Source organism: Bos grunniens, chromosome 24 (genome assembly GCF_055505025.1).
Source record: "Bos grunniens cultivar Pamir isolate PY7600 chromosome 24, Bosgru_T2T1.0, whole genome shotgun sequence".
Taxonomy (NCBI): domain Eukaryota; kingdom Metazoa; phylum Chordata; class Mammalia; order Artiodactyla; family Bovidae; genus Bos; species Bos grunniens.
Genome location: NC_141188.1, coordinates 51486897 through 51508253, shown reverse-complemented (window position 1 = coordinate 51508253; position 21357 = coordinate 51486897). Strand labels below are relative to the sequence as shown.

At 47.8% G+C, this 21357-nt stretch overlaps 1 protein-coding gene across 1 annotated transcript; it reads left to right on the top strand.

Annotated features, from left to right (window-relative positions):
* The first annotated feature begins 2614 nt into the window (after nucleotides 1-2614).
* CXXC1 (CXXC finger protein 1) lies at nucleotides 2615-8450 on the top strand. The gene is made up of 17 exons (XM_086372368.1): nucleotides 2615-2700; nucleotides 2755-2875; nucleotides 2958-3101; nucleotides 3892-4010; nucleotides 4113-4213; nucleotides 4471-4706; nucleotides 4796-4981; nucleotides 5369-5395; nucleotides 5472-5717; nucleotides 6123-6230; nucleotides 6354-6538; nucleotides 6794-7001; nucleotides 7084-7194; nucleotides 7323-7372; nucleotides 7487-7583; nucleotides 7743-7895; nucleotides 8035-8450. The coding sequence occupies exons 1-17, from the start codon at nucleotides 2615-2617 to the stop codon at nucleotides 8179-8181; spliced, it is 2325 nt and encodes a 774-aa protein (XP_086228494.1). The 3' UTR covers nucleotides 8182-8450.
* The last annotated feature ends 12907 nt before the right edge of the window (nucleotides 8451-21357 follow it).

The window sequence follows — 21357 nt, the reverse complement described above, 5'->3', positions numbered from 1 at the left end:
CTTTGGTCCAGCCATTCTCACCAGAAATGGTCAGGTCACTGTCATGTATGGCCTTCAGTTGTTGCCTAATTCTAATGGATGAGTGCTGTTGTAGAGGCCCAGAGGCAGAATCATCAGGTAGGCCTGGCTAAGGCACTGCTGGGAGGAGTGACAGCTGCTAACAGTGGTGGGAGGTATCAACACAGATAATCACTAAACAATCTATATTAAAGAATAGAAGAGAGTTTCATTTGAACCAAGCTGAAGACTGGCCCAGGAGCACAGCCTCCACCAAGGAATAAAGCACTCTAGAGAAGCATAGTTTTCAACAGTTTTTTTATACAGCATCACAGAAGAACTGTACAAAAAAGATTTTCACGACCAAGATAATCACGATGGTGTGATCACTCAAGAGCCAGACATCCTGGAATGTGAAGTCAAGTGGGCCTTAGAAAGCACGAACAAAGCTAGTGGAGGTGATGGAATTCCAGTTGAGCTATTTCAAATCCTGAAAGATGATGCTGTGAAAGTGCTGCACTCAATATGCCAGCAAATTTGGAAAACTCAGCAGTGGCCACAGGACTGGAAAAGGTCAGTTTTCATTCCAATCCCAAAGAAAGGCAATGCCAAAGAATGCTCAAACTACCGCACAATTGCACTCATCTCACACGCTAGTAAAGTGATGCTCAAAATTCTCCAAGCCAGGCTTCAGCAATATGTGAACCATGAACTTCCAGATGTTCAAGCTGGATTTAGAAAAGGCAGAGGAACCAGAGATCAAATTGCCAACATGCACTGGATCATGGAAAATCCAAGAGTTCCAGAAAAACATCTATTTCTGCTTTATTGAGTATGCCAAAGCCTTTGACTGTGTGGATCACAATAAACTGTGGACAATTCTGAAAGAGATGGGAATATCAGACCATCTGACATGCCTCTTGAGAAACCTATATGCAGGTTAGGAAGCAACAGTTAGAACTGGACATGGAACAACAGAGTGGTTCCAAATACAAAAAGGAGTACGTCAAGTCTGTATATTGTCACCCTGCTTATTTAACTTATATGCAGAGTACATCATGAGAAACGCTGGGATGGAAGAAGCGCAAGTTGGAATCAAGATTGCTGGGAGAAATATCAGTAACCTCAGATATGCAGATGACACCACCCTTATGACAGAAAGTGAAGAGGAACTAAAAAGCCTCTTGATGAAAGTGAAAGAGGAGAGTGAAAAAGTTGGCTTAAAGCTCAACATTCAGAAAACAAAGATCATGCCATCTGGTCTCATTACTTCATGGGAAATAGATGGGGAAACAGTGGAAACAGGGTCAGACTTTATTTTTCTGGGCTCCAAAATCACTGCAGATGGTGACTGCAGCCATGAAATTAAAAGACCCTTACCCCTTGGAAGGAAAGTTATGACCAACCTAGATAGCATATTCAAAAGCAGAGACATTACTTTGCCAACAAAGGTCCGTCTATTCAAGGCTATGGTTTTTCCAGTGGTCATGTATGGATGTGAGAGTTGGACTGTGAAGAAAGCTGAGCGCTAAAGAATTGATGCTTTTGAATTGTGGTGTTGGAGAAGACTCTTGACAGTTCCTTGGACTGCAAGGAGATCCAACCAGTCCATTCTAAAGGAGATCAGTCCTGGGTGTTCTTTGGGACTGATGCTAAAGCTGAAACTCCAGTACTTTGGCCACCTCATGAGAAGAGTTGACTCATTGGAAAAGACTCTGATGCTGGGAGGGATTGGGGGCAGGAGGAGAAGGGGATGAGAGAGGATGAGATGGCTGGATGGCATCACTGACTCGATGGACATGAGTTTGGGTGAACTCCGGGAGTTGGTGATGGACAGGGAGGCCTGGTGTGCTGCAATTCATGGGGTCGCAAAGAGTCGGACACACTGAGCCACTGAACTGAACTGAACTGATATAGCATCAGAACAAAGAACGTATTAATACATCAAACACAGCAAAGGTACATTCCTTCAAGGTTTCAACAGTGATGTGTAGTTACAAATTAGCAGACACATAGTGAGTGAGCATGACCTTGGCATGTGGGACAGGAACCTTATCCTCCAAGGAATACTGGCATTGGTGTCACAGGAATAATAAGGGACAGAATGAAGAGACAAAATAGGTGATTAAGTAGTTAATCCCCACTAGGGGATTCTAAGTAGAAAAATATGGGAAACTCCTGTAAGTTAATAATTACTAGAGAAAGCAGGTTTGCTTAACCACAAAAGGGAGGCATTTCTCCCTATCAGAAAGTGAGCATTCTTTAATCGCAGTGGTTAGAACAAATGTACAACGTGTACTTGACAGATCATAAATCAGGCTGTTCCAGTTTTACATAAAGTTTAGGCCAAATCAGATATAAGCCTGACTGGGCTTCCCCTGCCCCTAATAGGCAAAAATTACCTGTCAGAGGTAATGTTGGAGGCATAACGAAGGGAATGCTTTCCTTCCCAGCATAAGGCACACAGTATACGGACGTCCATTAGTAGACGCGGAAAGGAAAAACGACTGAATAGTGGAAAGAGCTACTCAATCCAGGTAGTGTTCCTAAAAGAGGGCCCCGTTCCCTATAGACATCTAGGCAGTACCAGCTACTGGCGCCAGAACCCAGCGGCAACATGGCGGCTCCCTCTCGGTGGCCGATTAGGACGCTGCCACCGAGCGTACGATTCCAAGATGGCGGCGTCAGCACGGAAGTCGTGCAGTAGGCGCGACCATATTGCCTAGCGTCCGTACAGGTAGTGACTGTACGGACTAGGCCGGCCAACAAGATGGCGGCGCCTTTGGTAAAGCTGAACTATAGGCGCTGCCATGTTTCCCGAGAACACTTGAGAGCACACGAGCTCGGCCGCCGTACGGTCTCAGTGGTCAAGATGGAGGCACCTCGGAGACGGTCAGAACTCTAGCCGGGCCACACCAACTTGTGTGTCGCGGAACAGACGCACTGGGCCTGCGCAGTAGAAGTACGGTGCCTGGGAGGCACCAGAAAAAGCGGAAGTGCTTGTGGGCGCGTTTGCAACGGCCGCGGACGCTGCCGAGTGGTCTGTGCAGGTTCGCGGGTCACTGGCGGGGTTCGCGAACGGGTGCGTCGGGAGCCGAGAGATGGTAAGTGCACGGTCCCAGGAGGGAGTCGGCGGTTAGAGGTCAGTGAGGTAGGAAATGGTGGAGTCCATTGGCAGGCTCGTGGGGGTCTGTGTTGATCCGTAACCAGGGACTGTGGGCAGAATGGGGGAGGGGGAGGGTCTGTTGTGAGCCTTAACCCGGGTCCCTGGGTAGAATGACGGGGGTCTGATGGTCCGAATTTTTACTCGTGGGGGAACCATCGGGGAGTTCTCTGATGAGCCATCATGGGGGTCTGTAATGGAAGTTTAGCGGGGATCCCTGATGGTAGTGCCTTGAGGGTCCCGATGGGGGATTCTTTGTGCAGAGTGATGGGGAGGTTTTCGAAGAGTTGTATTGGGACAGTCTGGAGGGAGCCGTGATGAGTCCGTATCAGGGATCCAGGGGGGCGGGGCCGCCGGTGAGGTTGATCACTCCGGAACCTGAAGGAGGGCACCGTGGTGGGAAGTCTGCCGAATGAATAAAGTGGTACCTATGAGAGCCTGTGATCGGGGGCCCGTGAAGAGCCATGACAGGGGCAAAATGTGGGGAGTGGCAGGATGTTTGCAGCGAGCCATTATATGAGTGGGTGCCTAATGATGGGGTGTCAGTGGGGTTAAGCCGATAAAGGAGGTGTCACGGGTGAGCGATGGGGAGTGGTCTACGGGGACTACGATGGAGAGATTTAATGAGGAGCCATGGTGGGAAGTCTGCATTGGGAGACTTGAGATGTGTGGTGAGCCGTGATGGGGGTGTACTAGTCGGATGAGGTGCCATGATGGGGTGGGTCCCACAGGAGGGCGACGCTTCAGATCCAGAGCCTCCAGACGCCGGGGAGGACAGCAAGTCCGAGAATGGGGAGAATGCGCCCATCTACTGCATCTGCCGCAAACCAGACATCAACTGCTTCATGATGTGAGCCCGGGAGAGGCGGGCGGGACTGACACCTGGCCAGGTGGGGTGAGGCCAGTGAGTCCCGCCCCTCACGTCTCCCATCACTCGCCCCATCCTCCACAGCGGGTGTGACAACTGCAATGAATGGTTTCACGGGGACTGCATCCGGATCACTGAGAAGATGGCCAAGGCCATCCGGGAGTGGTACTGTCGTGAGTGCCGAGGTGAGGGGCAGGCAGCTGGGGCTTCGAGGGAGGAAGAGGAGCCTTCATGGGAGGGTGGGTCATGGGGAGCAGTGGATGGGCGGCTGTGGGCAGAGTGACTGCGGGTCGGTGCCCTGTGAGCTGTGATAGAAGGGGCAGCTCTGCCCTGGTGTAGGGAGACAGAGCCGGTGGGTGGGCCAGAAGAGGAAGAAAGAGTTCCGGGGCCCCTCCAGGTCCCCCCATACCAACCCCCACTGGCCTTGCCCTCTGCCCCACAGAGAAGGACCCCAAGCTGGAAATCCGCTATCGGCATAAGAAGTCGCGGGAGCGAGACAGCTCCGAGCGAGACGGCAGTGAGCCCCGGGATGAGGGTGGAGGGCGCAAGAGGCCTGCCCCGGATCCGGACCTGCAGCGCAGGGCAGGGGCAGGGACAGGGGTTGGGGCCATGCTTGCTCGGGGATCTGCTTCGCCCCACAAATCCTCTCCACAGCCCCTGGTGGCCACGCCCAGCCAGGTGAGTGGCGGCGATGGCTGGGATTGGTGAGGGGCTCCCCTGGGAGGCCCTGCTTGGTCCCTGAGTTCTGTTCTGGGTCCCTCCGTCAGCATCACCAGCAGCAGCAGCAGCAGCAGCAGATCAAACGATCAGCCCGCATGTGTGGCGAGTGCGAGGCCTGCCGGCGCACGGAGGACTGTGGTCACTGTGACTTCTGCCGAGACATGAAGAAGTTTGGGGGCCCAAACAAGATCCGGCAGAAGTGCCGGCTCCGTCAGTGCCAGCTTCGGGCCCGGGTGAGCATGGGCAGAGTTGGGCGGGGTCAGGCGGGGGGCCAGCGTGTCCAGGAAGAGCCGCCGGAGGCTAGGCGGGGTGGGGTCTAACCGTATTCAGACAGGTGGCGAACGGCCTGGCCTGTCCAGATGAGCGGGGTGTGACCAGATGTGCCGGGCTAGCAGGGGAGCCCCCAGCTCCAGGTGGACAGGGTAGGGCCAGGCATTTCTAGGTGGTCGGGCCTGGCTGGGGCAGGGCTGAACGTGTCCTGGTGATGAGCTGTGGGCAGGCTGTTGTGTCTGGGGAGGTGAGGCAGGGCTGGTGGGTGGGGTCAGGCACTTGGCAGGGCGAGGGCAGGGCCCCCCTCCCTCCACCTGGGGCTGACCTGGGCCTTCCTCCTGCCGGCACAGGAATCGTACAAGTACTTCCCTTCCTCGGTGAGTCCAGCCCCCCAGGGCGGGCGGGGCATGCGGGCCGGGCGGTCAGGGCCAGTCCTGAGATTCTGCCCCGCAGCTCTCGCCGGTGACGCCCTCAGAGTCCCTGCCAAGGCCTCGCCGGCCCCTGCCCACCCAGCCACAGCCACAGCCATCGCAGAAGCTAGGGCGCCTCCGAGAGGATGAGGGGGCAGTGGCATCTGCGGCAGTCAAGGAGCCACCGGAGGCTACAGCGACACCCGAGCCACTCTCGGATGAGGATCTCCCACTGGACTCTGAACTGTACCAGGACTTCTGTGCAGGGGCCTTCGATGACCACAGCCTGGTGAGCGGGCAGAGTGTCCCATGGTGGAAGGGTCAGCCCAGTTGAGTTCAGTTCAGTCGCTCAGTCACATCTGACTCTTTGCGACCCCATGGACTGCAAAATGCCAGGCCTCCCTGTCCATGGCCAGCTCCCTGAGTTTACTCAAACTCATGTCCATCGAGTCGGTCATGCCATCCAACCATCTCATCCTCTGTCGTCCCCTTCTCCTCCTGCCTTCAATCTTTCCCAGCATCAGGGTCTTTTCAAACGAGTCAGTTCTTCGCATCAAGTAGAGGTTACAGAAGCAGAGAGTATCCGTAATGAGGAGAGAGGAGGCAGAGGGTATGGAAGGTTGATGTGGGGACTGAGTAGGTCGTGGGGAGGTCACCGGGAGCGCAGGACAATCAGTGTTTGCCTCACTGGCAGCCCTGGATGAGCGACACGGAGGAGTCCCAGTTCCTGGACCCAGCGCTGCGGAAGAGGGCGGTGAAAGTGAAGCACGTGAAGCGGCGGGAGAAGAAGTCTGAGAAGAAGGTGACAGGGTGGAGTGGGTGGGGGGAGGGAAAGGTCAGGGCCTGACGGGCTGGGGCGCCGGGGGTGTCAGGGGTCCCGGGACGACTTCAGCCCTGCCCTGACCCCACGCATGTCGTCCCACAGAAGGACGAAAGATACAAGCGCCATCGACAGAAGCAGAAGCACAAGGACAAATGGAAACACCCGGAGCGGGCTGACGCCAAGGACCCCGCGTCGCTGCCGCAGTGCCTGGGGCCTGGTTGCGTGCGTGCCGCCCAGCCCGGCTCCAAGTATTGCTCCGACGACTGCGGCATGAAGCTGGCGGCCAAGTGAGTCATTTTGGGGCAGTCGGGGAGGACACGGTAGGGCATGACCCCAGTCAGTCACGTGGCCACCGTTCAGTCAACCAAGCACCCACCTATCTGTCCACCTGCTCACGCACCCATCCTCCGTCTGCCCGTTCATTCACCTGGTTATGCACTCTTTCACCCTTGAGTCCCCTTCCATCCTTCATCGGAGCACCCCACTTACCCGCCTCCTTGCTGGCTTCCTCCCCTGCGCACCCAATCCCCACGTCCCTGCAGCCGCATCTACGAGATCCTCCCGCAGCGCATCCAGCAGTGGCAGCAGAGCCCGTGCATTGCTGAGGAGCACGGCAAGAAGCTGCTCGAGCGCATCCGCCGGGAGCAGCAGAGCGCGCGCACCCGCCTCCAGGAGATGGAGCGCCGCTTCCACGAGCTCGAGGCCATCATCCTGCGAGCCAAGCAGCAGGCGGTGCGCGAGGACGAGGAGGTGAGGGCCGCGGCCCCGGCAGCCCGGCGAGGGGCCGCGCGCCTGGCCCTGTCCAGCCTCATGGTCCCCTCCGCCCGCGCAGAGCAACGAGGGCGACAGTGACGACACGGACCTGCAGATCTTCTGCGTCTCCTGCGGGCACCCCATCAACCCACGCGTTGCCTTGCGCCACATGGAGCGCTGCTACGCCAAGGTCAGGGTGTCGGCCCGAGGGGGTGGACGGTGTGGGGACATCGCGGGGTCCGTGGGGGGCAGGTGGGCCGTCTGGCCAGGGCCCGCAGCGCACGCCCACAGTTCCCTCGTTTGTGCTCGCCCCTCCAGTACGAGAGCCAGACGTCCTTTGGGTCCATGTACCCCACCCGCATCGAGGGGTGAGTGTGGGCGCGTGCGGGGTGAGCGCGGGGTTACGGTGGGGTCAGTGGCTGCCGCAGGTGCGGGCGGGGGCGTTGCCGTCCTCTTCCACGTCCTCCGCTCCACACCCCCAGGGCCACACGGCTCTTCTGTGACGTCTACAACCCTCAGAGCAAGACGTACTGTAAGCGGCTCCAGGTGCTATGCCCCGAGCACTCACGGGACCCCAAAGTAAGGCTTTCCCATCCCCGCTCCCTTCCTCCGCCCATGTTTGCCCCTCTTTTCCCAGGCACCCCTTCCTTGCATTCCTCTCTTCCCTCTGCCCCCGCGGTTCCTTCCCACTCTCCTCTGAACTTGCAACTTCCCCCACCCACCCCGGCCTCCCTGCAGGTGCCAGCTGACGAGGTATGCGGGTGCCCCCTTGTAAGGGATGTTTTTGAGCTCACCGGTGACTTCTGCCGCCTGCCCAAGCGCCAGTGCAACCGGCACTACTGCTGGGAGAAGCTGCGGCGCGCCGAGGTGGACCTGGAGCGCGTGCGCGTGGTAGGTCCTGACTGCGCACTAGGCCCTGACCACGTGCTAGGCCCTGACCGCGGATGTGCGGATGCCAATGTGGATGCAGCCGGGGTAGGGTGGAGCGGGGCTCCAGAGCCGCTTCTTAAGGCTTCTGCTGCCCACGCAGTGGTACAAGCTGGACGAGCTCTTTGAGCAGGAGCGCAACGTTCGCACAGCCATGACCAACCGGGCGGGCTTACTGGCCCTGATGCTGCACCAAACCATCCAGCATGACCCGCTCACCACCGACCTGCGGTCAAACGCCGAGCGCTGAGCCCTGGCGGCCCACACGTCTATCTCCCTGCGCTGCGGGCGGGCCTGGCCCTGGACCCCTGTTTGTCTGGTCTGCCATTCATGTTTCTCCGACGGTCCCCGAGTCCCTGTGCCCATCCGTCCACCGTCTGACTGCCTGTCTGCCCTTACCAGAGGGCCTCGGAATTTCACGTCTCTCCGTTCTCTGTGCCTGGGTGGGACTGTGGAGTCTGCTCACCCGTGCCTCCCTGAACTCTGGTTTTCTTAATAAAATTTTGATGAAACAAAAAAGATAACTGTTGGTGGTCTCTGAACTTTTCAGTCGCAGATACGTTCCCACGGTCCTAGAGTAGAGGGGCACACCTGTGTTCCAGAGCGGCTGCAGTACAGGTGTAGACTGCACGTGGCTGCACGTATTCAGCTGGCGCCCATTCGGTGTTCTGCAGGCCCCATCTTGGGCGTGGGGATCTGGCTTGCTGATGAGAGTCCAGTGACCTCCACTGCCATCCTGTTATTGTGACACTAGGTGTTTGATCAGTACTCGTTCCATGAATGGCTGATTTATCATTCCTATGTGAACAGGAATCTTCTTACTCTTAGGCATATTCTCCAGACCAAACTTGTATTAAATGATGGACACAAGGCCTTCCTCTTCCCTGCAAACCCCTCTCTTGCGGTGCACATACACCAGGAGCGCCCTCCCCCACCCCCAATGTCAGGGCCAGTCAGCCCCAGGCACTGCCTTTCCAGGATGGATGCACCCTCGTGGGTTGCACGGACCTGGCCTTTTATCTGCAGAGCAGTACTGCCCTCTCCCCCGGTGGGAGAAAGAGCTGTGGCCATCAGGGGGCATGATTTTTCTGGGTGCTCCAGTGACTGTTTATGTTGGGAGGTGGGGTGGGGGGCGGTGGTGGCAGGGAGAGAGAGAGACACAATTGCTGTGGAGGAGATCTTAAGTTTTAAGGGAAGATAAGAAAATTTAAGCATAACATGCTGCCTGCCTGTATCGGGCCCTCCCTAGTGAGCAGTGTGTGCCTGCTTTATACATTAACCAGACCTCCCCAAAGGCAGCAATGTCTGCTCAACCATAAAGATCAATGTGTTTTCCCCTTCTTTTGATGCCAGCAATGTAATCCTTAGATTATAACTTTCTTCTTTCGTAATTTTGTAACCTGCGGCTGCTTCCTATGTGTAGATCTGGACTATGTATCTTTGGTGAACTTTATGTAAAATGTCAGTGTGTCATTTTGGTACATGATACATGATCAAATATATATATGACTGTGCCTTCGACTTCTGTGCCTTAGATCTTTCTGAAAGACTATTTCTAGGGTTGTAATTCTCAGGTTGGCTCAAAGAAAATCATCTATTTCTCCTTTAGATTGACTATTGATTAATTTTTCATCAATGTAAGTCTTCTTCTGTGCCTCTCATTAAAGTGGATATGGCTGACTATTAGGCAAAGAGGCTTGGAGTTAGCAGCAGTCATTTTAATAGGAGTGGCTGACACAGGGAAACATTTTATAGGCTACACATGTTATCAGTCATATTGATTTGTTGCACATTGTACGTGTACTTTTAGAAGTTGAATTAAAGCATGTAGTGATACATGCCATGAGTAGCTTGAAAGCTACTAAAAAGATAATAATACATAAAACGAAAACAATAATCATCTGTAAAACTGAGTGAAAAAAAATACCTAGCCCTGAAGGGAGCCAACTAAACAGATCATTAAAAGGATCTCTTTTTTTTCTTTCTTTTTTTAAAGTCTTATAACCATTTTGTCTTTTGGGAGCGTTATCTAGGATCATCTATACTTGTGCCGAGGTATTGATATAAGTGCAGCAGGCAGGGTGAGCAATAGCACACTTCCTTATTTAGCCAGGAGGAAATGAAAGGTAGGGAATTCCCTGGTGGTCCAGTGGTTAGGACTCTGAGCTTCCAATACAGGGGCATGGGTTTGATCCCTGCTCTGGGAACTAAGGTCTTGAAAGCAGCATGGCCAAATAAACAAAGACATCAAAAATGAAAAGAAAATGGAAGGGAATTGTATTATCCAGTACAACTGAGTTAAGGAATTGAAGGATGTTATACTGTTTGCAGACTCTTTGGCTGTTTGGCCAATGGTGGCTGATAGATTTACAACTATATCTCTCTTTATTTATACTCCTGCCCTAGGGAGCAAGAGTCTCAGAAGACTTTGCTACCAGGTATCTTGGTATACTGATAACATGGGTCTCTTGATTCCTTAAGGGAGAGAGAAATGCAGTCCAGCTGTCACTTTTATATAGACATAACATCCCAATAAGCACAGACCTTATAACTGCCAGCTCTTAAGATATTTATGTGCCATTCATGGACAGGCCTGTCAATTCCAATGCCACATGTGAAGACAAAACCTGAGGGAGCTAAAGTCATCCTCCCAAGAGAGCTCTCACTGATGGATTCATCAATTGGAAATTCTGCTAACATGGCTTTAAACCATGGGTCACTTTTCTTGCAGGCTTTCCAAGAGCCATCTGTATGGTACTGGACATAGGGAATTGCTATCACAAGTTACTTGCTTTTTCTCTTCAAGACATTTGTTAAGTAAGGGATGGAGTAAAAGGGTCCTAGGCTAAGTCATGTTCAATCTCTAAGGGCCAAGGATAGTATCAGATAGAGGATGGACACATTGATAGGCTGGGGAATTTGAACCTGAAAGGTTAAGCCAGAGGGAGATGGATCCAAGTCAGTGATAACATTAGGAATATCTGAAAGTTCAGTGACAGGAATTATGAGGGGCCTGTGTCAGTCTTGTATTGACTGAGGAGTTAGATGACAAATCCGACAATCGGTTAAATGACCCCCAATATCTATACTCTGTGACAACTTGACTAAAGAATTTTCTTTCCATCCTAAACACTGGGGCAAAAGGATAGCTAGAGGTAAAACAATAACAGTGTTGACAGAGAGACAGACAGCTGGTAAACAGTTCAATTAAACTAGTAGGATGAGCCCAACAGGGCTGGTCTGGACTCTTGGGTTAGCTGTCTGCTGCTGTTAGTGACGTCTCAATCCAGCTTGTCTTAGACAAAGACAAGGTGTCAGAAATAAGAATCACAGTCCATGTAGGAGCAGAAGCCCTTTTAAAAAAATGAGAGATAGGAACCCAGGGTTTACTCCTTTCAGCTTTACAACACAGATGTTATTTAATAACACCTGATAGGGCCCTTTCCAAAGCAGCAGCAGTGAATCTTGTGTTTGATACCTTTTCCAATAGACAAAATCTCCAGGGTACAACCCATGATCCAAAAGGTCTTCATCTTCTAGGAGCTCATTGTGAAAGGAATTAGCTACCAGCTTTTCATTTGGGGCTTCCCTGGTGGTTCAGAGGGTAAAACATCTGCCTGCAATGGGGGAGACCTGGGTTTGATCCCTGAGTTGGGAAGATCCCCTGGAGAAGGAAATGACAACCCACTCCCGTATTCTTGCCTGGAAAATCCCATGGACAGAGAAGCCTGGTAGGCTACAGTCCATGGGGTCGCAAAGAGTTGGACACGACTGGGCGACTTCACTTTCTTTCACTTTTCATTTTCCTTAAGTGCCTTAAGAAGTCCCTGACATTCCTTAAAAAACTGGAAATAGAACTGCCATATGACCCAGAAATCCCACTACTGGGCATACACACCAAGGAAACCAGAATTGAAAGAGACACGTGTACTGCATTGTTCATTGCAGCACTGTTTACAATAGCTAGCACATGGAAGCAACCTAGATGTCCATTAGCAGATGAATGGATAAGAAAGTTGTGGTACATATACACAATAGAATATTACTCAGCTATTAAAAAGAACACATTTGAATCAGTTCTAATGAAGTGGATGAAACTGGAGCCTATTATACAGACTGAAGTAAGTCAGAAAGAAAAACACCAATATAGCATATTAACACATATATATGGAATTTAGAAAGATGGTAACGACAACCCTGTATGCAAGACAGCAAAAGAGACACAGATATAAAGAATAGACTTTTGGATTCTGTGGGAGAAGGTGAAGGTGGGATGATTTGAGAGAATAGCATTAAAATATGTATAATATCATATGTGAAACAGATGACCAGTCCAAGGTTGATGCATGAAACAGGACACTCAAAGCCGGTGCACTGGAACAACTCAGAGGGATGGGATGGGGAGGGAGGTGGGAGGGGGCTTCAGGATGGGAGACACATGTACACCCATGGCTGATTCATGTCAATGTATGGCAAAACCACCACAATATTGTAAAGTAATTAGCTTCCAATTAAATTATTATTATTTTTTTTTTAAAGATAATGTTACAGAAAGTAAAACTGAAAAGTTAAGTCAAGTACCAACAGTTTTTTAAAAAAATCACTGGGCAATATATCTAATGATCCAGGAGCTCATCCAAAAATAAAATCCATAAGCAATCTTTAATCATTTCAGAGAAGATGACATCTGTTAGGTAGATGTTATTTGTGACCGACACAGGACATGCACTTTAGAGAAGTAAGAAGCATCATTGTGAGAATTTGCAATAATTTTACCATACATCATACTGAAATACAAAATAGAGAAAAATTCCTGATAGAAGATAATTGAGGTGACTGAACAGAATTCTAGCTTTCACTGATGGAATAGTGGAATTATTACACTAAAATAACAATGTAGGAATGAAAGATGTATGAATCCAATACAATAAAAAGCCACTATAATCATCAAAAAAAAAGAAGTCCCTGACAACAGTGCAGCATATCATCACCCTTACGCAGTATTGATTTGTACATGCCTTCGTCTGGTGCATAGGCCGTCCAGTGGTTATTTCAAAAAGAGACAGTTGATGCTTAGCAAAATGGCAATCCAGTCCAGTGGTTTTCCCTGGGAAATCCCATGGACAGAGGAGTCTGGTGGGCTACAGAAGAGTCGATCGCGGCTTACCATCTAAACAACAACAACAAAAGGAGTGGACCTAAGACAGAAGCACCAACGGGAGAGCGTTTGGCCGTGAAAGGTTAAAAGCCCCTGAGAGTTTTGTCAGTTGCATTTTGATAGTGCTGTTGGTTCTTTCTTTCCATCCTTAAGATCAGGAGTGATAAGGGCTTTGAAAATGCTGCACTGTTAGCTAAATGTCACAAATTAATTCAATTATTTGTCCAGTAAAGTGAGTCCCTATATAACTGGATCACTATATAACTTGAAAGTGATTCCCCAAACAGGAATTATTCTTTCCAACAGTGATTTACCTGCTGCTATAGCCCTTGGTCTCCTGCAGGGAAAGTTTCGACCCAGTGTGAAAACATACAGATCATCACCAAGATATATTTATATCCTTGAGATATAAATGGCCATACTTCAAAGGGTCCCTTAGGAAGAGGAATGTGACGTTCTGACCCATGTAGTGGTTTTCTGGGATTATATTTAGGGCATAGAGTACAGCGAGTACATACTTTACAAGTCTTCGTGGCCGAAAGTTTCCAAAATGGTTGTTTTCCCCATGAAACTGCCTCTCAGTTGCCCAATGAATTAAAGAAAATGCATGCTGCAGTAATGGCCATTGTACTCTTACAAGCACTATCAGGGTTTTTTTAAAATCAGGTCCAAACCATATCTGTGTGATGGGGTAAAAAATTCCCCCTGTTTTGTTGCCAGATCTGTTTATCTTCTTTAGTGGTGATTTCTTAAGCCTGTGGAAGAAACTGTCCCTGGGTTAGCAGGGTTCACAGAGGGCAGTGGACATTCTCAAAGCTGAAGAGGAGGAATTTTTAAAGTTGTCCGTTTGCAGCGTCAGCAGGCTGATTTCCGTTAGCTTCCTTAGTGTCAGATTTGGGATGTCCCAGTGTTTTAATAATTGCCAACTGTTTTAGTAGCTGTGTAGCATTTAATAACTGCAACCTGTTTTTATAGGCTGTCTGGAAGAGGTTCAGTCCAGTTCAGTCACTCAGTCGTGTCCAACTCTTTGTGACCCCATGAATCGCAGCACGCCAGGCCTCCCCGTCCATCACCAACTCCCGGAGTTCACCCAGACTCACGTCCATCGAGTCAGTGATGCCATCCAGCCATCTCATCCTCTGTCGTCCCCTTCTCCTCCTGCCCCCAATCCCTCCCAGCATCAGAGTCTTTTCCAATGAGTCAACTCTTCACATGAGGTGGCCAAAGTACTGGAGTTTCAGCTTTAGCACCATTCCCTCCAAAGAAATCCCAGGGCTGATCCCCTTCATTTCCATAGCATCCAATGTTGTGTGCCACTCCAAAGGCATAACAACAGCCAATATATATATATATATATATTTTTACTATCTGGGTTTTAGCTAGTTGACAAGCTTGGGTTAAGGCAATTAATTCCTATTGCTGTGCCGACTTTGTTGCTGGTAAATAAGAGCTTTCAATTATGTTCACTGTGTATGTCATTGCATATCCAGTTCACTAATGTCCCTGTTCATCCCTTAAGTAGAGTCCTTCTGTAAACCAAATTAAATCAACATTATCAATAGGAATTTCTTGTAAGTCATACCTGGAACAAGAATTTAGTCTGTTGATAAAATGCAGTCGGAATTTCCCTGGTGGTCTAGTGGTTAAGAATCCAACATGCAACGCGGGGGACACGGGTTCCATCCCTGGTTGCGGAACTAAGATCCCACATGCCCTGGGGTGATTAAACCCCTGCACCACAACTATTGAAGCCCACATGTTCTGGAGCCCATGCGTTGCAACTGGAGAGTCCATGCACTGCAAGGAAAGAGCCACATATCACAACAAAGATTCTGTGTGCTGCAACCAAGACCTGATGCAGCCAAATAAATAAATAAAACATTTAAAAGAAAGAAGGAAAGAAAATGCAGTCATGGTTGTTTTCTTCCTGTGGTGCTGAAAGCAAGGTTGCAGGATTAAGACTATTACATTGTAGTTCATGCCCATCCAGGGACACTTAAAAAAAAAAAAAGATTGTTACATTGAACAAAGGTAATATTAGGTACAGAAAGCAACAATAGTTAATAAGAAGCTAGTTAGCTTACAGAACAATGCTGACTGTCCTGAGAGCTTAGAGAAGACTCCGTTGAGTGTGGGACATAAACAAAGGAGACCTCATTATTTCTTCAATAATCTTATATAACAAAGCCTTTGCTGAAATAACCTTCATGCAAAGTAGAAGTCCTTTTCCTACCAAATCTGATTGCTGACTCTAGTATCCTATGGGTCAATGCTGATCACCACGTTTGTGAGTAATACACCTAAAACAGTTCCTTTTCTTCAAGTACAAAGAGATCAAGGCAAGTTATAATGAGTGCAACCCGAAGCCTGTGTCTGAGTTAAGATGGATTTTAAAGTATTCATGGTCTCTTTTCCTTTCAGCACCCATTCAATCAGATCAGGCTGGTTGGGCTTAAGTGATGCATACGAAGGTTGCGAAGCAAGTGGAAAATTAGGTACCTAATTGCTACAATATTCAGTCAGACTCAGAAAGCCTCTCAATTATTTCTTTGGGGAATTAAGCAAGCTAAAATCCTGTTAGTTATTTTGGAGTTGATTAATAGTCTTTCCTTAGATATTAAGTGGCCCAAAGTTTTCAATAAGTGGACACATTAGAGTTTATTTTTAGACAACTTTTGTCCCTTAGAAGCTAGCTGTGGTAACAGATATGGTGTCTTTTTTTTAATATAAATTTATTTTAATTGGAGGTTAATTACTTTACAATATTGTATTGGTTGTTTTGAGGATACAATTCAGTTTTAGAACATTAAAACAAATCATCTACACATTAAATTCAAGTGGAGCCACCAGGGAAGCCTACATCAGCTTTAAGCATTTGAGTAAAGAAAGTGGGGCTCTCACTATAGCCCTGTGGCATGACTGTTTAGGTACATTGATGATTGCCCCATGTGAAGGCAAAAAGATATTGACTATTCTTCTCCACTGCTCAAAATTCTCCAAGGCAGGCTTCAGCAATATGTGAACCATGAACTTCCAGATGTTCAAGCTGAATTTAGAAAAGGCAGAGGAACCAGAGATCAAATTGCCAACATCCGCTGGATCATCGAAAAAGCAAGAAAGTCCCAGAAAAACATCTATTTCTGCTTTATTGACTACGCCAAAGCCTTTGACTGTATGGATCACAATAAACTGTGGAAAATTCTTCAAGAAATGGGACTACCAGACCACCTGACCTGCCTCTTGAGAAATCTGTATGCAGGTCAGAAAGCAACAGTTAGAACTGGACATGGAACAACAGACTGGTTCCAAATCAGGAAAGGAGTACGTCAAGGCTGTATATTGTCACCCTGCTTATTTCACTTATATGCAGAGTACATCATGAGAAATGCTGGGCTGGATGAAGCACAAGCTGGAATCAAGATTTCTGGGAGAAATATCAATAACCTCAGATATGCAGATGACACCACCCTTATGGCAGAAAGCAAAGAACTAAAGAGCCTCTTGAAAGTGAAAGAGGAGAGTTGAAAAAGTTGGCTTAAAGCTCAACATTCAGAAAACTAAGATCATGGCATCTGGTCCCATCACTTCATGGCAAATAGATGGGGAAACAGTGGAAACAGTGGCAGACTATTTTTTTGGGCTCCAAAGTCACTGCAGATGGTGACTGCAGCCATGAAATTAAAAGACGCTTACTCCTTGGAAGGAAGGTTATGATCAACCTAGACAGTATATTAAAAAGCAGAGACAGGGCTTTCCTGGTGGCTCAGAGGTTAAAAAGCAGAGACATTATTTTGCCAACAAAGGTCCGTCTAGTCAAGGCTATGGTTTTTCCAGTAGTCATGTATGGATGTGAGAGTTGGACTATAAAGAAAGCTGAGTGCCGAAGAATTGATGCTTTTGAACTGTGGTGTTGGAGAAGACTCTTGAGAGTCCCTTGGACTGCAAGGAGATCCAACCAGTCCATCCTAAAGGAAATCAGTCCTGAATGTTCATTGAAAGGACTGATGTTGAAGCTGAAACTCCAATACTTTGGCCACCTGATGCAAACAGCTGACTCATTTGAAAAGACCCTCATGCTGGGAAAGATCGAAGGTGGGAGAAGAAGGGGACAGAGGATGAAATAGTTGGATGGCATCACCGACTCAATGGACATGAGTTTGGGTAAACTTCGGGAGTTGGTGATGGACAGGGAGGCCTGTTGTGCTGCAGTCCATGGGGTCATAATAGTCTGACATGGCTGAGTGACTGAACTGAATTACTCTCCATACTAGTGGAGAAGGTACAGCAAAAATCAATTATAAAGAATAGCTGCTATCAGTTGGAATGGCTAAGAAGAATGTATGTGGATTTGGACCAGAAGATGTGCAGGAATCACAGTATTATTTATAGCTTTCAGATCTTGAACTAACCTCCAACCTTTCCCATTTTCCTTTTTCACTGGTACCTGCCTGCGTGCTTAGTTATGTCTGACTCTTTTTGACCCTTTGGACTGAAGCCCTCCAGGATCCTATGTTCATTGGGTTTTCCAGGCAAGAATACCAGAGTGGGTTGCCATTTTCTTCTTCAGGGGATCTTCCCAATCCAGGGATTGAAACTGCGTCTCCCGTGTCTCCTGTATTGCAGGCTGATTCTTTACTGCTGAGCCATCGGGGAAGCAGTTATATGCAAAAAAATAATACAAATATTTATCAGAGAATTATCTAGCTTACTTTCAATATACTAACATTAAAAGAAAAGAGAAATAGAAAGAGCAGAGGATATATTATCAAACTGGGTTTTGACCAACAGCCAGACTTAAACAGCGCTGGGAAGCCTCGTGTAACAGCACATCTGGAGTCCCAGTTGGGAAAAAGTCCCAGGCATTGTGTCAGCTCCGTGGGTGAGGCTTTGTTTCACTGGTAAGATCAGTATGTTACAAGCTCTCATATGGGGAACTGTAAGTCCCTCCTTAAGAAATCCCTGAATAATAGGTTGTCCCATTTAATGCCTCTGATTTAAGTGATATTGTCAAATATCAAGTAAAGGCTTGGAGTTGTCAACAAGCCCCTTGATAGGAGTGGCCATTTTAAATATTTCAATATCTAAGGAAGAAGGTGACCATAATTCTTTAGGTGCTGACAATTAACAGGTCATTAATTTTTCTTGGTTTGTTTGAGTCACTATTTTATAACCATCTATCTCTCAGTAACTAGATTTTGTTCAACATTAAATTTTCTAAATCTAGAAGCCTTTCCCCTTTTTGTGAAAAGGCAGTATGAATATTGTTGGCTTCTAAAAGTTCTCTTCCTATCAAATGAATTGGGGCACATTTTACTAGGAGAAACAAAAATTTCACTGTGATAATTCCTAATTGAATGCTTATCGATTCTGATTTTAAAATTTGCATAGGTACATCAGAAACCCCTACTATTAATATTTGACTTGACTGTCTATTCCGAGGGCGAGGGCAATGAATAGGGCAGGGTAAGGAACAGGGACTGTAGCGCCAGTATCTATAAGGGCCTTTAAATCTCCTCCCAACTGCTGTTTCCATTTCCCCCAAGGTATTGGTGAGGAGCCTTGGCTAGCTGGTAAAGAATCCACCTGCAATGCAGGAGACCTGGGTTCAATCTTTGGGTTGGGAAGATCCCCTGGAAAAGGGAAAGACTACCCACTCCAGTATTCTGGCCTGGAGAATTCCATGGACTGTATAGTCTATGAGGTTGTAGAGTCAGACACGACTAAGCGACTTTCACTATTGGTGAGGAGCAGGGGGAGATTCCTTCTCATAATCATCAAAGCACCCCTAGTCCTTTTTAGTTTTGCTTTGGTTCAAGTTCTGTTTAAACTTATGGCATTCTCATTTGAAGAGATCAGACTTTCTGCAATAAAAACAAATGCGAGTACTTTGCTTTGGGCCAGGGTTAGAAAACAACGTTTTAATAGGGCCACTAATACACCAGCATGTACTGTGGCCCAATTGACATTTTTAAATTAGCTTTGCTATTTTTTTCATCTAATCCCAAAGAGGTATTACTTTGCCAACAAAGGTTCATCTAGTCAAGGCTATGGTTTTTCCAGTGGTCATGTATGGATGTGAGAGTTAGACTGTGAAGAAGGCTGAGCGCTGAAGAATTGATGCTTTTGAACTGTGGAGTTGGAGAAGACTTGAGAGTCCCTTGGACTGCGAGGAGATTCAACCAGTCCATTCTGAAGGAGACCAGCCCTGGGATTTCTTTGGAAGGAATGATGCTAAAGCTGAAACTCCAATACTTTGGCCACCTCATGCGAAAAGTTGACTCATTGGAAAAAACTCTGATGCTGGGAGGGATTGGGGGCAGGAGGAGAAGGGGACGCCAGAGGATGAGATGGCTGGATGGCATCACTGACTCGATGGACATGAGTCTGAGTGAACTCTGGGAGTTGGTGATGGATAGGGAGGCCTGTCCTGCTGCGATTCATGGGGTTGCAAAGAGTCGGACACGACTGAGTGACTGATCTGATCTGAACATTTAATCCCTGGGGTCCAGTTCATTTCTCCTTTGGAGTTTACAGAAGAGGTAGAGCAGACAAATCAAGATATGGACATTCAGAAAGGAGAGGGATCCCTTGGAGGAGGAAATGGCATCCCACTGCAGATTCTTGCCTGTAAAATCCCATGCACAGAGGAGCCTGGTGGGCTACAGTCCATGGGGTCCCAAAGAGTTGAACATGACTGAGCATACACCCATGGACACATAAAGTTCAGAAAGGAGGGGAAGGAGGAAAAGGAAGGGATAGGGTAACTCCTGAGCTTTTCTCTAACTTAACAACAATTTCTAATAGTTTTCAGTTAGTTTCCTGTAAAGATGCCATTTTTTCATTACCATGCTTCAAAGCTTCAAAGTACCAACTGAAGGATGCTTCCCATCTTGTCTATGTAATTTTATAGCCAACATTTTCCAACTAGGCACACAAGTAAACTAATTTTGGTAAGTTTCCCATTTTGGCCATTTAAGAGTTAAATTATTTTTCATTAGATCTTCCCATTTTACCAAGTTCTTACAAGTATTGGCTCCATATATATTGCACATGAAGTCCGCCAAGTTCCAGTGGGTGGCTGCCCATCTGGGAGTTGGTCAGCTTTAAAAGCACAATTCCCCCCCCTCCTTTTTTTTTTTTTTGTTTAGTTTTTATTGTGTAGTCACAATCTCTTGTACCCTGGTGGCACTCGTAGTAAAGAATCCACCTACCAATGCAGGAGATGTAAGAGAAGTGGGTTCGATCCCTGGGTCAGGAAGATCCCCTGGAGAAGGGCATGGCGCCCCACTTAGTATTCTTGCTGGGAGAATCCCATGGACAGAGAAGCATGACGGGCTACAGTCCATGGGGTCTCAATGAGTCGGACACAACTAAGCATCTGAGCACAGCACCTCAGACACTTCTGCTAGGTTCTCAGTCACCAGAGAAATGTCCTTTTTCTTCGGAGCTAAAGAGGTTCAGTCTTTCATTTTGCTGTCAGTTTGTTCAAACCATTTATACAAAATCTTTCAAACTTGAGCCAAATTAAAAAAGACCAGCCAACCCAGTTCACTCTAAATTTCCTTCTTGGCTTTCCCTTTCTAGGAACTTCCATCTAGGGCCATTGCCTAGGAAATTTCCCCTTGGTCCCTTTTACCTGGAAAGTACTGGTACCCTGTTAAGACTACAAGTCCTAAAATTTTAACAGATGGGATAAAATTCAGGATCATCATGCAAATCAATGAGGTCCGAATATCAGGAGAATTCACCAAACCATCTGAGAAATACCAAAAAGCCAGAGGGGCTCAAAGAGCCAGTGCTGGTTTGAGCGCTGGTTTAGAGTAGATTCCAGGTGTCTCTGATATCCTACCGACTATACCCAGCAAATGTCAACAAAAAAGTAATCAATATTGATCTTAAGTAGAAACAGAGAATTTTATTTGAGCCAACCTGAGGATTATAACCCAGGAGACGGTCTTTTGGAAAATGCGGAGGATTGTTCCACCTGTTAGAAGTCGAAGGCACCGTTATATACATGTTTAAGACAAAGGATTATACCTTAAAATGACACATTGATGTTTTATATAAGGTTCACCAAAGTTACATAAAGCAGATCTTTACATACAGGACAAGCAGTCACCACGACCCTTAACAGGATTAGGAAAGGAAAAATGAATCTTCTCTGGAGGTACACTGCTATGTCAGAAGAAGGAAAAGAAATGATCTTTATGGTTGAGCAGACGTTCCTGCTTTTGAGGAGGTCTGGTTAATGTAAAACACAGATTCACC

What these genes read in the sequence shown, in the direction of transcription:
- CXXC1 (XM_086372368.1), top strand. Translation starts at nt 2,615, where the DNA reads ATGGCGGCTCCCTCTCGGTGGCCGATTAGGACGCTGCCACCGAGCGTA. An exon ending in GGCATGAAGCTGGCGGCCAA is followed by an intron (nt 6,539 to 6,793) that starts GTGAGTCATTTT and finishes ACGTCCCTGCAG; the next exon opens with CCGCATCTACGAGATCCTCC. An exon ending in CGGTGCGCGAGGACGAGGAG is followed by an intron (nt 7,002 to 7,083) that starts GTGAGGGCCGCG and finishes CCGCCCGCGCAG; the next exon opens with AGCAACGAGGGCGACAGTGA.